The 16,390-nt window shown below is 41.3% G+C and overlaps 1 protein-coding gene across 1 annotated transcript in view; it reads right to left on the reverse strand.

Annotated features, from left to right (window-relative positions):
- The window catches only part of LOC126481661 (uncharacterized), a 60,265-nt gene that overhangs the window by 22,441 nt on the left and 21,434 nt on the right, over window positions 1-16,390 (reverse strand). The window contains exon 3 of the mRNA XM_050105585.1: window positions 4,327-4,503. Coding sequence (XP_049961542.1) covers window positions 4,327-4,503 — 177 coding nt within the window. The remainder of the gene's footprint in view (window positions 1-4,326; window positions 4,504-16,390) is intronic.

A 16,390-nucleotide genomic window follows, 5' to 3' on the forward strand; every position in this document is an offset into this window, starting at 1 on the left:
TGGGCTACCCCATTAATCATACTGTGAAAGCCACTGGGGAAAATCATTCCATTAGCTATGGAGACCAAGTAAAGCAAGAATTGGATCATTTAACTGCAATTGGAGTCCTAGAACCTATTCCTTCCTTCTAGTCAATGGGCTACCCCATTAATCATACTGTGAAAGCCATTGGAGAAAATCTGCCTTCACAGTGATTTTAAAGTAACTGTCAATGCAAAATCAGAGACTGAGACGTAGGCTATGCCAAAGCTGGAAGAATTACTGTCAAAATTAAAAGGTAGCGACTTCTTCTCTAAAGCAAACCTACCTCATGCGCACCCCCAATTTCCCCTTGATGGAGAACCTCAACAGTTTCTTACACTTAACACATTACATGAGCTTTATTGTTTGAAATGCCTAATGTTTGGTACAGAAAGTGCCTTTTCAATGGTTTTTGGAACAATTAGTGCTCAGAACGGATGGATGCATTAACTATTTAGACAACATCACCGTAACTGGAAGAACCACAGAGGAACACCTTCATAATCTGAAATCTTTATTGAGCATCTCAAGGGAGGCTGGCCTAAAATGCAGAAAAGAAAAATGTTGTTTTTTTCCAGCTTGAGATTGAGTATCTTGACCACATCATTTCCCACTCAGGCATTCATCCTCCATATAAACATGTCAAAGCCATAATCAAACTTCCCACACCAACAATGCTTCAGCTACTTTGTTCCTTCCTGGGGAAGATATCGTATTACCACAGCAGCAACAGAAACTGGGGCAGTTGTGCAAAGAAGGGGTGCCTTTACAGTGGACACCAGCTTATGACTGCACCTTCCACAGGTTGAAATCCCAGTTATTGATGGTCCCATGCCTCACACATTTTGATCCAACAAAGCAGATAGTTATTGGAACAGATGCATCTGATGCAAGTGTCCGAGCTGTTCTGACATAGAGGGAGGCGGATGGCTCTGAGCACCCTGTGGCCTATGCATCGAAAACATTGACTGACATCCAATGCAGGTACACCCAAATAGAAAACAACTGCTGGATATCATCTTCAAATTAAAGATATTCCACATTTTTGTATATGGCACAAAGTTTCACCTCGTCACAGGCCATAAACCACTGATCTCATTAATCAATCCAGCAGCGAAGATTCCAGACAGGACTGCTCACTGCCTCCAGTGCTGGGATTTATTTTTGGCATGCTACCAGTATGAGATTCACTTCTGCAACACAACTGAAGATGCCAACACTGAAGCCCTCTCTTTCGCCTTCCATAGGGACCTGATCCAAAGTTCGACAAAGAAGAAATTCCGTGTTTTCACATTGATGAAGAAGCAGCAGCTGCCATAGATTCTCTTCCCATTACAGGCTCCTGCGTCACAGACGCAACCGATAGCGATAAGGTACAACAACAAGTCTGGAGGCACATACCTCATGGATGGCAAAAATGATAACCTCTCAAGGCTCCCACAGAATTCTGACAGTTCTTTAATTCCTGCCGTCAGCTCATGTTGATCGATGGAGTAACTCTTATTTGTTTCCAATGACAGACTCCCACGAGTTCTCGTTCCTTATTCTTTACATCAGCTTGTCCTGCAACTATTGCACCAAGGTCTCTGGTGGGAGGGGGGGGGGGGGGAGGGGGGTTGCGATATTCTGAATTTAAGTCATAGCTCGCAGGTAAACTTACTGGCCTTGCATGAACCGGGAGATTGAATGACTGACACAAACATTTACATCCTGCCAACACCAGCAGGCAGCCCAATTACAGTCATTTGCTTATGTGTCACCATGTGCTCGCCCTTGAGAGTGGGTACACATTGATTTTGCCAGGACAGTGTTTAACGCTATGTTCTTGACAGTAGTTGATGCTTACTCCCAATTTCCATACACTGTCCGATGCAATGCCATGTCAACCACCAGAAACTTACAAAAAAATTTTGCTATTGAAGGTTTGCCAGAAGTGCTTGTAACTGACAATGGCCCACAATTCCGTAGCAAAGAGTTTTGTGGTTTATGTGCCCAGCATGGTATTCACAACATTCTAACACCTCCCCCCCCTTTCCATCCACAATTGAATGGAGAAGCCGAAAGGATGGTCAGCGATTTCAAAATACAACCTTCAACCCTAGCCAGGGCATTTCGTATGTATGCTCCTGTGCTCTGCATCACCAATACTGCTGAGGACTCAAGAGGAGGCCCCCACGGATGTGGCGTTCATTTGCAGCATAAGCTTCCCCAAGGGGGAAGGGGTCTGGTATCCAGCACTATTAAATCCATCTTAATGGATTTCCGCCGGAATTCTGCATTTCACTTGCACTTCCTGGACATTGGTATAACAACCACCACTTTATATAATTTTCCGTAAAGTGATCATCTACAATTTGGCACTTGGTAACAGACTTTTTGTATCAGTGTTGTGTAAATAAACCATAGAATGTTGGTATATTTACTGTGTTATTCCTAGTTATAACACAAAGGTATAACTTTTACAAGCTATACAGGCCAATGGCTCCTTCCTCTGGCAGAAGAGTTGAAGGGGAAGGAAGAGGGGTGAAGGGAAGGACTGGAGAGGTTTAGGATAAGCAGTACAGTTCAGGAAAGTCACCCAGAACCCTGGCTCATGGGAGACTTACTGGATGGAATGAGAAGGAAAGACTGATTGTTGGGGACTGCACCAGAAGAGATTTCAGAACCTGAGAGCTTAATTGTGGAAGACAGGGTAATATGAAAGACAGAGATTACTACTAAAACACTGCAAAAATTAATAAGACCGAGAGCTAAGTGCGTTGTATGTAACAGAGGTGGAAAGGGGGATGGCAAGAAATAACAGGTCAGGAAATGACAGATGTAGAAAACTAAAATGGAATGAAGAGAGGAGTAGTTATAGCGAAGAAATTTTGAGATTGAAGTACCGCAAATTAAGGCCAGTTGGGTGCCAGAAAAAACTCTGCTTTTGAACTAGGCCTTTGGGGTAATTTCGTTCAGTGAAGGCTGATGTGAGAATAGTGGTATATTGCTGTAAAGAGTCTGCATCTGAACAAATACGATTCCCATGATTGCCAGGGCTGAATGTGTGGGAGCGTTTGACATGGAAAGGATGGCAACTGTCAAGATGTAAGTACTGTTGTATGTTAGTAGGTTTAATGTAGATGGAAGTGTACAGCTGGCCTTCTGTGATATCAACATCAAGGAGAGTGGCATGGGATTCGGAAGAGGACCATGTGAAATTTAATTGGGAGAAGGCATTTAGAGATTCCAAGAATTTTAGCAGGTCAACTTCACCATGATTCCATATGGCTAAGATGCCATCAATGTATCTAAACCAAAACAGAGGCTGAAGGCTTATGGATCCCAAGAAGGTTGCAACCCAATGCCAACATTTCCAAAAGCAAACATTACACTAAACTCGGTCTTGAACAGTTCCGACCACGATCGCAATCGCAACTTGATCCACTACCACTACCTCAAAATCATCCCTTACAAGCCTTCCAAGAATTCCTCACATCCAGCATTGCTTCACAACCCTTCCTCATGTTCCTACAACATGACTCTAACCCGTCCTCTACAAAACTCGAGGCCCTACGGTCGCTAAAAGTATTTTTCCCCCATAGTGCGAGTGTTTTACTTTCTTAATAACAGACTTGAGGAGTGATAATGGAGTTTCAGATTTTGACTACCGCTTGTCCTCTGAATGAGGCAGAGTTCTTCCTTCCTACAACAAGATACTTAAATATTAAGTGTTACCCTGCATGGTAAAAAAAGTATATATAAAATTTTGATTCTGAGCAAAATGCAGTTTTTTTCATCATGGTTTTATCCAATTATCCATGAGATATGAAAATTTATAATGGATGCTTGTAGTTCAGGCAATAAAATTTGGGAGGGAAAGAGTAATGAAACACAATAAAATTTAGATTGAAAAGAAAGAAGACTAATGAAATAAATTCAGCAAGGTTGTGAGAGAGAGGGATAGTAAGATTTTGCAAATAAGACAAGTGTGTTTGTTACTAGAAGTTGAGCTGCAGCATGGGAGTGCTAAACAACAAGAGAATTCTAAAAATAAACACTGTACATTGACAACTGTTGGTCACTTAAAATCACGTACAATCTCATATCTTACACTAGAATTTCAAACTGTAGCATTTAAGTTGTCTGTAGAATAAATTAGTGGAGTGGACTGGAGAAAGTGAACTACTGTGGAATCAAGTAGGTAGGTGAGGCACAGGAGGAAACAACAACTGTGTCTATTCAAGCAATTACAAGATTAATGGCAAAACATTACTTCCACTGGTTTGTTTTTATTAGATATATGTTCATCTTTTTGCACACTACCTGGAAGGGTGTTGTGATATTGTTTATCCTGGCGTTGTTCACTCTGAGAAAACCATGCATAATAATAATTAGATGGTGATGGCAGTGGTGTATGTGATATGATGGCTCCAGGTGTAAAAGTCGTCACATCAGAAGGCTGAGCAGCAATGACTGATAAAGGTGCTCCATTTCCTACAACTGAAAAAAATTATACAGTCTCAGTAATCAATAAATATTTTGTGGTTACAAATCTGACAGAAGGGTACAAGGAAAAAAAATCACAATGTTGTACAATGACATAAAGATGAAACTTCACCGAGTCCTCCACATATAAAACAACAATAAAAAAATGAAATTTGTGGAAAGTCACAGAATGTGGTTTGTAATGTCTTACATTATTAATAGTTAACAAATAAATAAATAAGATCCTAACAGGATGGAGAGGGCAGAGTTAATGTATCCACACCTATTGAAGAGTATCTCATTAGAAAGATAGTCAGTTATACAAAAAAAAAAATTACTGTGAATGTCTAATTAGCAGTTAAAGGAACCATATTGATTGAAGCAGGAATTTAAAAATATTTATGAATTAAGAGCTTTTCTAATTTCCTGAACTTTTTTTTACAAGGACAAAGACAAAAAATATGGTATACATTCATGTGATGACGGGAAGGAAAAGTTATGCAAATTCATATCACAAAACACAGGTTAAACAGAATAAATAGGAAATAACAATCTACTAATGAATTGTGAGTAACTGTATTTATGCACATCAAAAAAAGTTTTGCTTCACCCCAGTTCCCAGAACTCCTGAAGATAAGACACCGACTGTGGATATTGTATCACAGACAGAGTCCCTTTGACTGTTCAGAGATGCCACTAAAACTGCCCACAGATGTAAACAACCATGCATGAGCAGCCCCTATTAGACGGAGGGGGTCCAACAGCCGATCAGTTCCAGTCATTTCACCAGGAACGAGGTACACGGCTTGTGATGTCTGTAGTTCAACTATGCCTTGACAGTCAATTTCAGGGTTCAATCGCGTCTGCATTTTTACTTTGTGCCAGGAAGGGCTCTCAACAACGGAAGTGTCCAGGCGACTCGGAGTGAACCAAAGAGATATTGTTTGGACAGGGAGGAGATACAGAGAGTCAGGAACTGTTGATGACATGCCTCTCTCAGGCCGCCCAAGGGTTACTACTGCAGTGGATGACTGCTACCTGTGGATTATGGGTCGGAAAAACCCTGACAGCAACACCACCATGTTGGCTAATGCTTTTCATGCAGCCACAGGACGTTGTGTTGTGACTCAAACTGTGCACAAAAGGCTGCATGATGTGTAACTTCACTCCCAACGTCAATGAAAAGGTCCATCTTAGAAACCATGACACCATGCAGCACGGTGCAGATGTGCCCAACAACACGCCAAATGGACCACTCACGATTGGCATCATGCTCTCTTCACCAATGAATACCATCCTTCCGTATGTTTTTGCTTATAGGAAGCTTTAATTGTCGAGTGCTATTAATAGTGTTCCATAGATTTCGTGTTTGTTTTGAATACAGTCAGAGAGAGTCCCTTTCGTTAGCCATAGTGCCAGTAGTGCTAGTGTTTGTTTTCAATACAGTCCAGAGACAGGTAGTGCTATTTTCATTGTTTTCTACACGAATTGGCTAGCAATCACAGTTTAGTCAATAATCAGCTGCCTTTAGTGAATTAGCAGTCTAGTTAAAAGTTCATTAACTCTCTTCAGTAAATTGATTCCTTAGGATGGATAGGATGTGTGACTGCTGTGTACGGACGCAGGAGGAGCTGGCCACTGTTCGCGAACAGCTGAACGTGTTGATGGCCGCGGTCAGCCGTCTTCAGGCTGCTGCCTCGGAGTGTAGCGGCAGTGGGGAGTCTGGTGCATCGCAAGGTACACCCCAGGTGTTACATGCTTCACCCACCGTCCCTGCTGTCGAGACATCTTCGCAGGTACCGGGCACGGTTGGGCCACCCTCTCCCCAAGGGGAGTGGCGGGTTCAGCAGCGTTCGCGGCACACGAGGCAGAGGGTAAATGTGGAGGCTGGCCGTGTAGCATCGCCCACTCTGCCTGTGAGTGGACATGTGGCTGCTCCTTCAGCAAGGTCCGAGCAGGCACACGGGGGAAGGGGTTTATTAGTTATTGGGAGCTCCAACGTTAGGCGGGTGATGGAGTCCCTTAGGGAAATAGCGGAAAGGTCAGGGAAGAAGGCCAGTGTTCACTCTGTCTGCTTGCCAGGGGGGTCTCATCCGAGATGTGGAGGAGGCCCTAACGGCGGCGATAGAGAGCACTGGGTGCACCCGACTGCAAATTGTTGCTCGGCACCAATGACTCCTGCCGTCTGGGCTCAGAGGTCATCCTCAGTTCGTACAGGTGGTTGGCGGAATTAATGAAGGCGGAAAGTCTCGCTCGCGGGGTGGAATCAGAGCTAACTATTTGTAGTATCGTTCCCAGAACCGATCGCGGTCCTCTGGTTTGGAGCCGAGTGGAAGGCTTAAACCAGAGGCTCAGATGATTCTGCAGAGATATGGCGTGCAAATTTCTCAACTTCCGCTATCGAGTGGAGAAATGTAGGGTCCCCCTGAATAGGTCAGGCATGCACTACACGCCGGAAGCGGCTACAAGGGTAGTGGAGTACGTGTGGAGTGCACATGGGGGTTTTGAAGGTTAGAGAATTCCCTCCCTAGGTCTGACAAGTCGCCTCCTGAGACGCGGCAAGGTAGGAGTAGGCAAAATGCAACAGGAAATAACAATATTAATGTGCTAATAGTAAACTGCAGGAGCGTCTATAGAAAGGTCCCAGAACTGCTCTCATTAATAAATGGTCACAACGCCCACATAGTACTAGGGACAGAAAGTTGGCTGAAACCAGATGTAAACAGTAATGAAATCCTAAACTCAGATTGGAATGTATACTGCATAGACAGGCTGGACAGTGAAGGTGGAGGCGTGTTTATAGCGATAAGAAGTGCAATGGTATCGAAGGAAATTGACGAAGATCCGAAATGTGAAATGATTTGAGTGAAGGTCACGGTTGAAGCAGGCTCAGACATGGTAATTGGATGTCTCTATAAGCCCCCGGGCTTAGCAGCTGTTGTGGCTGAGCACCTGAAGGATAATTTGGAAAATATTTCAAGTAGATTTCCCCACCATGTTATAGTTCTGGGTGGAGATTTTAATTTGCCGGATATAGACTGGGAGACTCAAACATTCATAACGGGTGGCAGGGACAAAGAATCCAGTGAAATTATTTTAAGTGCTTTATCTGAAAACTACCTTGAGCAGTTAAACAGAGAACCGACTCATGGCGATAACATATTAGACCTTCTGGTGACAAACAGACCCGAACTATTTGAAACAGTTAACGCAGAACAGGGAATCAGTGATCATAAAGCGGTTAGGGCATCGATGATTTCAGCCGTAAATAGAAATACTAAAAAAGGTAGGAAGATTTTTCTGTTTAGCAAAAGTGACAAAAAGCAGATTACAGAGTACCTGATGGCTCAACACAAAAGTTTTGTCTCAAGTACAGATAGTGTTGAGGATCAGTGGACAAAGTTCAAAACCATCGTACAATATGCGTTAGATGAGTATGTGCCAAGAAAGATCGTAAGAGATGGAAAAGAGCCACCGTGGTACAACAACCGAGCTAGAAAATTGCTGCGGAAGCAAAGGGAACTTCACAGCAAACATAAACATAGCCAAAGCCTTGCAGACAAACAAAAATTACCGAAGCGAAATGTAGTGAGAGGAGGGCTATGCGAGAGGCGTTCAATGAATTCGAAAGTAAAGTTCTATGTACTGACTTGGCAGAAAATCCTAAGAAATTTTGGTCTTATGTCAAAGCGGTAGGTGGATCAAAACAAAATGTCCAGATACTCTCTGACCAAAATGGTACTGAAACAGACGATGACAAGGCCGAAATACTAAATGTCTTTTTCCAAAGCTGTTTCACAGAGGAAGACTGCACTGTAGTTCCTTCTCTAGATTGTCCCACAGATGGCAAAATGGTAGATATCGAAATAGATGACAGAGGGATAGAGAAACAATTAAAATCGCTCAAAAGAGGAAAGGCCACTGGACCTGATGGGATACCAGTTCAATTTTACACAGAGTATGCGAAGGAACTTGCCCCCCTTCTTGCAGCGGTGTACCGTAGGTCTCTAGAAGAGCGTAGCGTTCCAAAGGATTGGAAAAGGGAACAGGTCATCCCCGTTTTCAAGAAGGCATGTCGAACAGATGCGCAGAACTATAGACCTATATCTCTAACGTCGATCAGTTGTAGAATTTTGGAATACGTATTATGTTCGAGTATAATGACTTTTCTGGAGACTAGAAATCTACTATGTAGGAATCAGCATGGGTTTTGAAAAAGACGGTCGTGTGAAACCCAGTTTGCGTTATTCGTCCACGAGACTCAGAGGGCCATAGACACGGGTTCACAGGTAGATGCCGTGTTTCTTGACTTCCGCAAGGCGTTCGATACAGTTCCCCACAGTCGTTTAATGAACAAAGTAAGAGCATATCGACTATCAGACCAATTGTGTGATTGGATTGAGGAGTTCCTAGATAACAGAACGCAGCATGTCATTCTCAATGGAGAGAAGTCTTCTGAAGTAAGACTGAATTCAGGTGTGCCACAGGGGAGTGTCATAGGACCGTTGCTATTCACAATATACATAAATGACCTGGTGGATGACATTGGAAGTTCACTGAGGCTTTTTGCAGATGATGCTGTGGTGTATCGAGAGGTTGTAACAATGGAAAATTGTACTGAAATGCAGGAGGATCTGCAGCGAATTAACGCATGGTGCAGGGAATGGCAATTGAATCTGAATGTAGACAAGTGTAATGTGCTGTGAATACATAGAAAGATAGATCTCTTATCATTTAGGTACAAAATAGCAGGTCAGCAACTGGAAGCAGTTAATTCCATAAATTATCTGGGAGTACGCATTAGGAGTGATTTAAAATGGAATGATCATATAAAGTTGATAGACGGTAAAGCAGATGCCAGACTGAGATTCATTGGAAGAATCCTATGGAAATGCAATCCGAAAACAAAGGAAGTATGTTACAGTACACTTGTTCGCCCACTGCTCGAATACTGCTCAGCAGTGTGGGATCCGTACCAGGTAGGGTTGACAGAAGAGATAGAGAAGATCCAACGGAGAGCAGCGCGCTTCGTTACAGGATCATTTAGTAATCGCGAAAGCGATACGGAGATGATAGATAAACTCCAGTGGAAGACTCTGTAGGAGAGATGCTCAGTAGCTCGGTACGGGCTTTTGTTAAAGTTTCGAGAACATACCTTCACCAAAGATTCAAGCAGTATATTGCTCCCTCCTACGTATATCTCGCAAAGAGACCATGAGGATAAAATCAGAGAGATTAGAGCCCACACAGAAGCATACCGACAATCCTTCTTTCCACAAACAATACGAGACTGGAATAGAAGGGAGAACCGATAGAAGTACTCAGGGTACCCTCCGCCACACACCATCAGGTGGCTTGCGGAGTATGGATGTAGATGTAGATGTAGAATGAAGTGTATACCTTCAGCCAGACAATCGTCAGAGACGTGTTTGGAGGTAACTCAGTCAGAGTGAAATCCTTAGACACATTGTCCAGCGAGTGCAACAAGGTGAAAGTTTTCTGCTGATTTGGGGTGGCATTATGTGGGGCTGACGTACACCGCTGATGGTTATGTAAGGTGCCATAACGGCTGTACGATACATGAACACCATCCTCCGACCGATAGTGCTACCATATCGGCAGCATATCAGCAAGACATTCGTCTTCATTGACGACAATTTGTGCCCCCATCTTGTGAATGGCTTCCTTCAGGATAGCAACATCGCTCAACTAGAGTGGCCAGAATGTTCTCCAGACATTAACCCTATCGAACATGACTGAGATAGATTGAAAAGGGCTGTTTATGGATGACGTGACCCACCAACCACTCTGAGGGATCTACGCCAAATCGCCATTGAGGAGTAGGACAACTGGGACCAATAGTGCCTTGATGAAATCATGGGTAGTATGCCATGACGAATACAGGCATGCATCAATGCAAGAGGATGTGCTACTGGGTATTAGAGGTACTGGTGTGTACAGCAATCTGGACCACCACCTATGAAGGTCTCGCTGTATGATGGTACAACATGCGATGTGTGGTTTTCATGAGCAATAAAAAGGGTGGAAATGATGTTTATGTTGATCTCTATTTCAATTTTCTGTACAAGTTCCAGAACTCTAAGAACTGAGGTGATGCAAAACTTTTTATGATATGCGTATTTTGTATCGGGGGCGGGGCGAGGGGTGGCAAAACCCATAGTGACAGATGAAATTGTCATGGAAAACCCTCCTGGTATATTCAGCACAGGGAAGCAAGTCTGTGTGGCAGAATAGTTCACAGGTAATGGCCAGAACAAGGTCACTCAGCGCTGGCAGCAGTATATTGTGACAACAAAGCTCTCCACACAATGCCAGAACATGTTTGTAGCTGTCAAGGCCATCAACTGTTGGAGGGACAGGGCTATCTCTGACTTTGCACACTTTTTGTTTATGTTGAGGTTAAGTTTTTAACTTTAAAATCCATCTAGAAACAAACACTGCATAGGCAAACACACAAGTATTCAATATTGTTTCACGTCTAAAAATTACATCTTTCCTGGTGTTTTTGGTAGGATGTTAGAAGCCTATAACGAAAGTGTCACTCTCAGATCACCTCGGTAAATCATCATAGATAGTTTTCCATTAACTTGCTGTCCTTCACATATTCATGAATGGAGTAAATAAGGAAAATGGCAAATCTATCAGTGATATTGCTTTAATACATCAGCAGTTGTTAGGAACCACAGTACTAACTTTTTCACTCCATGTTTGTTGATTCCGTTCACAGTCAGCAATGCAGTTGAGCAGACATGTGAGCCACTAAAGAAATACTTATTATCCAATTTTTAGCAAAATATTTGGTGAAAAAGCCTGATTCTTTCATGCTGTACTGTATCTTTGCTTGATAAAGAACTGAATTTCTTTTCATTATCCATCTTACTCACTTCGCTGTATTCAGTTAAATAAAACACTGAATGAAATTTTAAGATCTTTGCAGAGGTAAAAACACTTTACGTAGATTACGTATGGCATGTTTTACACTGCAGTCGCAGTGTGTGCAGTTTAGCTAACATATCAAAAATGTATTTTAAGTTGAGAGCATATATACCATTCTCAAGATACTGGTTTTTACATATATGGGAGAGTTGTGCATGTTGCATCCACTGTTCTGGCCATATCCAAAATGAGCCAGGTGGCCATAACATACATTGTATTTCATAAATGGTTCAAGATATCGAAACAAGGTATTTCGCAAATGGTAACATGCAAACATGTGCTTCTCTTGCATTATGTTTAACAATCAAAACTTTTTTATACCTCAAAATATAGATGTAACTACAATTTTTTCAACAGAAAGATGTACTTATTTTAACAGGATTTAATATTTCATCAAAAAAGAATATTGTGGCATTGTACACATTAATAATATTTACAAGATTCGATGTGAGATACTCAGTTTTAATCAAAAACCTGTTGTCGTTATTTCACAAGATTTAATCACTAAATGTATAGTTATTTCAGTTTCCATTGAGATTTTTTGTCTATTAGCAACCTAAAGAATGCATTACAGCTAAATATAATGATATCAGCTTGCCAGCTACTCTCTTCAGTAATCTACTACAATGGACTTTATATGGAGGCATCCGATATTCTACTTATGTTTCTTTTATCTTGCGACAAGTACCAGATGTAACTGCCTTCACCATCTTAACGCATCCAGAGCACCTGGGTACAGCAGCAGTGGTGCACATTAACACATCAACAGCAGTCAAAGTGTGAATTCAATGTCCAATTTCAAACATAAGAATCTGATACAAGATAGTTGCTAAAGCAAGTATTTTTCTGTTGTATTTATTATCCATGTTTCAGAAAACAATGTGCATGTTGAGTGGATCAATCTTGATGAAAAATATTCCTTTTTCGTTTCTTGTCAAAATGAAGATTAGCAAGGATTTACTTTCATTCTTATTATCTTCAGTTTGGTGTGTTAGTGTTTTTTTATTTCTTTCAAAGTCTAGCTTCTTGGAATAACAATGCACAGAATTACAGGGAATATTTTAATGGAATAAATTACGGTGTGAAGGACAACAACTACTCGCCATGCAAGAGAAGCACTGAGCACCAAATAAGCTTAATATGCCTCCAGTGTTAAAAACAAGACTCATATTGCAGAAAAATGTAGAGGGCGAAAATTGTAGAGGAACATGACTACTTGAATATGTTAAGAAGGTTCATGTGGATATAATTTGCAGCAGTTATTTATATTTTTTAGAGGTGCATGGGATAGACTATCTTGGGTAACTGCATCAAGCCAGTTTTCAGACTGATGATCACAACAGCAACAACAATGATTTGTTTATGCTCTCCATGGGCATACTGCTGGATATGATTGTCTTCACTACATAATATTTTGGCAGGTGCAGCCGCTGAGTACACAATCATGCCAGAACTGAATGAACATCAGAAACAGAGGCTCATTTATACCCTGGGTGCAGGCCATTGCGCCTGCGAGAGAAGCAGAAGAGCTGCCCCCTGCGAAGTGAAGAATTGCACCACTGCCGGCTCTGCGAAGTGAAGAATTGCAGCACTGCCAGCGGTAGAAACTGGCAAAAGTGATAAATCACAAATTAAGATGTAATGGATCAAAAACCAGAGCATTGTTGTTTAATATCAGATAAAATAGGGTTCCATATCTTCTGCTGTTTCTGATGTTCTTTCAGTTACACCGTGATTGTGTACTCAGCGATTGCACCTGAAGATGATGGCCAAAATATCGTGTAGTGAATCATTTGCCCAGTACATTTCCAGTCCGTAAAATCCACTCCTGAGGGGCAGTTTTGGAATACTCATCCGCCAAAACCTCTTCATTGGTTTCACTTCAATTCCCAGATTCAAACTGCTCTATATGTGGAACAGAGTATGCCATACCTGACAAATAGAGTGGATGTTCTGCTGTGTCGTCTGAACAGAACACAGCCATGGCAAAATCACCACAGTGCTAAGATGTGAGCTGGTTCCACTGCCATAGAGGACTCGGCACTTAAGAGATTTCCACCAACACTATGGGTGGTGCTGAGGGTGAAGATAGGACTTCACCTTGGCCAATTGCCAGCCAAGTACAATTCGCCAATGACTGGACAACAACAGACAGAAGCCTACTCGAAAGATAGAAGAGCAGCACTTGCCCACTTGGTTATAGACCAGCATCCAGGGCTGTCTTAGATAGGGAACATCACTTAGCGAACTCTACGAAGTGAACAGACAGTTGTTGTAAATTACATTTGCTATGAACCGTGAAGTTTACGTATTTTACTTGGCCACTGAGGGCCTTTTTTGTGTTATGTTACATGCAGTGTTGCAGATTTCATTATTCGATAAGTCACAAAGATAAGCAAACTTTTTTAACTGATTTGTGCAACTTTGTTACTAATTTGTTGGACTGTTGTAGAACTTTCACTCTCCTATCCAGTTACCTGTCCCTGGGGCATAGCTGTGTAATAGTGGCAGTGAGAAATTGTCTTAGCAGTGTACTGCACAAGAAGCTGTTTCAAAAACTCACAAACTTGGCTTACCATGATAACACTGTCAACTCGGCTCCCACAGCAGTAGCAATGAGACCTTTACACGTTCCTGATAAAAACATTGGGGATCTCATACAAATTTTCCAATGCACACACAAAATTATATCCGCTTTCTTCAGTTAGCTTAATTTAAATCTTGTTTAGCACAGTATCCAAAGGTATAACACACTGGCACTATTTCATATTTATAAAGAGACATACATATTCTAGAGTATAAAACAATGGAAACTCCACCTAGGAATACCAACAATGTAGGAAAAGACAGATCATCACCTACCATAAAGAAGACAAGTTGCAGACAGATACAATTAAAAGACACTTACATAAAGCTTTTGGCCACAGCCTTCCATCAGTAATTGAGATACACACACCATTTATACTCAGAAGCAAGCACACCTAATGCACACAACTGCCAACTCCAGCATCTTGGGCCTGAATGCATTCCAGCCTAACATGCTGGAGATGGCAGTCAGTCTGCATGACGTGTGCTTGCTTCTGTGTATGAATGGTGTGTGTCTCTCTTACTGATGAAGGCTGTGGCCAAAAGTTTTATGTAAGTGTCTTTCAATTGCGCCTGTCTGCAACTGAATGTGTCAAATCGCAGCCACAGCGCCAGCTCAAACGGGAACATCACGTCCAGAAGATGAGACGGTGCCAGAACCAGCCTCAGAACATACAGCAAAGACTGAAATTATCGTCAAGAAAACTGTACCTACTCATCATCCAGATGCTCACACACAGGGAAACTGAAGAAGGGGGCCAGTTCTATCCGAATTTGGCCCAATACAACGAATCCAGAACAAGCAGTCCGTTACTTTATAGTCAAATTAGTTTTAAAGACCCTCTACCTAATAATATATGCAGTAGTAATTTCGTTATGCACTTGAACATAAGAGGTCTGTCTGAAGGAATGATCAGGAAGCTTTATGATATAGAAATTTTGCTAGAAAGTGTGAAACAATCTGTGAAAGTAATATGCCTTAATGAACATTGGCTAAAATCTGAAAATATCAGTCTCCTGAATAAACTTACAGATTATAAACTGGCTACCAGCTTTTGTAGGACCAATGGGTATGGAGGCTCTTGCATATTAGTTCATTCCACGGTAGACTATGATATCAGACAGAATTTTAGCCATCTGAATGAAGAAGGCACATTTGAAAGTTGTTGTATAGAACTTAAAGAGTATAACACACTAATTATCAGCATATATCGCACCCCTGGGTACCATATAAGCTCTGTATTTTTAGATAAGTTTGATACATTGCTACATAAATTAAAATGTGAGAAACTGTACAAGAAAGTGGTTATATGTGCTGACTTCAACATAGATGTAAGGACTGATGACAAATTTTCTTCACACTTAAAGAACCTGGTAGCCACAAATGGGCTAAATCTCAATTTCGATCAGTATACAAGAATTACAGCAAGCTCTGCAACATGTATTGACAATATTATAAGTAGTTATAATTATTATGTAAAAGAAAAGTTTCTTCTAGATTTAGGAGTATCAGACCATAAAGCACTATTTGTATCACTACCGAACCAAAATTCAGTCTGCACAACAAAAAGATGTAGGAATTTCAGTCAAGAAAATGTGGAAGTATTTTGCAAAAAACTAAGCCAAACCAAGTGGACAGTCAGCAAACACACTTCCACAAGTGACAATTACAATAACTTTTTAACTGAATTCTTGGGTATATTCAATGAATGCTTCCCTTTTGTAACAGTGAGGACCAGGTCCCAAAAAAGTAGATCCTGGGTAACAAAAGGAATTAGAGTGTCTAGTGCTACTAAGAGGAAACTGCATATGGAGGCAAAAGTAAATCGAAGCCCTCAATTTCTTAAGTATGTAAGCACATACAAAAAAACATTTGACAAAATAGTTAAACTAGCAAAACGTACTGCAAATGACGACTTCATTTCAAATGCAAAAAACAAATCAAAAGCTGTTTGGTCTGTTATAAGAAGTGAAGTTGGCAGTGAGGCAGAGAGAAAATGCCCTTCTAAAATAGTGATAAATGGTAGAGCTGTTACAGAACCCAGTGCCATTTGTGAATCATTCAATGACTTTTTCATAAACTGTAACAAATTTGGTGACTGTTCACCACCAAATACAAAGCCCAATATGACAGATAGCAATTGCACATGTTTTAAGTTTTCTCATGTTTCCATCTCAGATGTCATCAAAATCATAATGTCCCTAAAAAATTCAAAATCTGCGGGGTGGGATGAGGTCCCCACTGAAATAATAAAAATAATCCGTCACAGTATTGCATATCCACTCTCTTTCATAATCAACCAATCATTAGATGAGGGATGTTTCCCAGATTGATTAAAATATGCAGAAGTTCGGCCCA

The sequence above is a fragment of the Schistocerca serialis genome, chromosome 5, assembly GCF_023864345.2.
Source record: "Schistocerca serialis cubense isolate TAMUIC-IGC-003099 chromosome 5, iqSchSeri2.2, whole genome shotgun sequence".
In the NCBI taxonomy this organism is placed as follows: Eukaryota; Metazoa; Arthropoda; class Insecta; order Orthoptera; family Acrididae; genus Schistocerca; species Schistocerca serialis.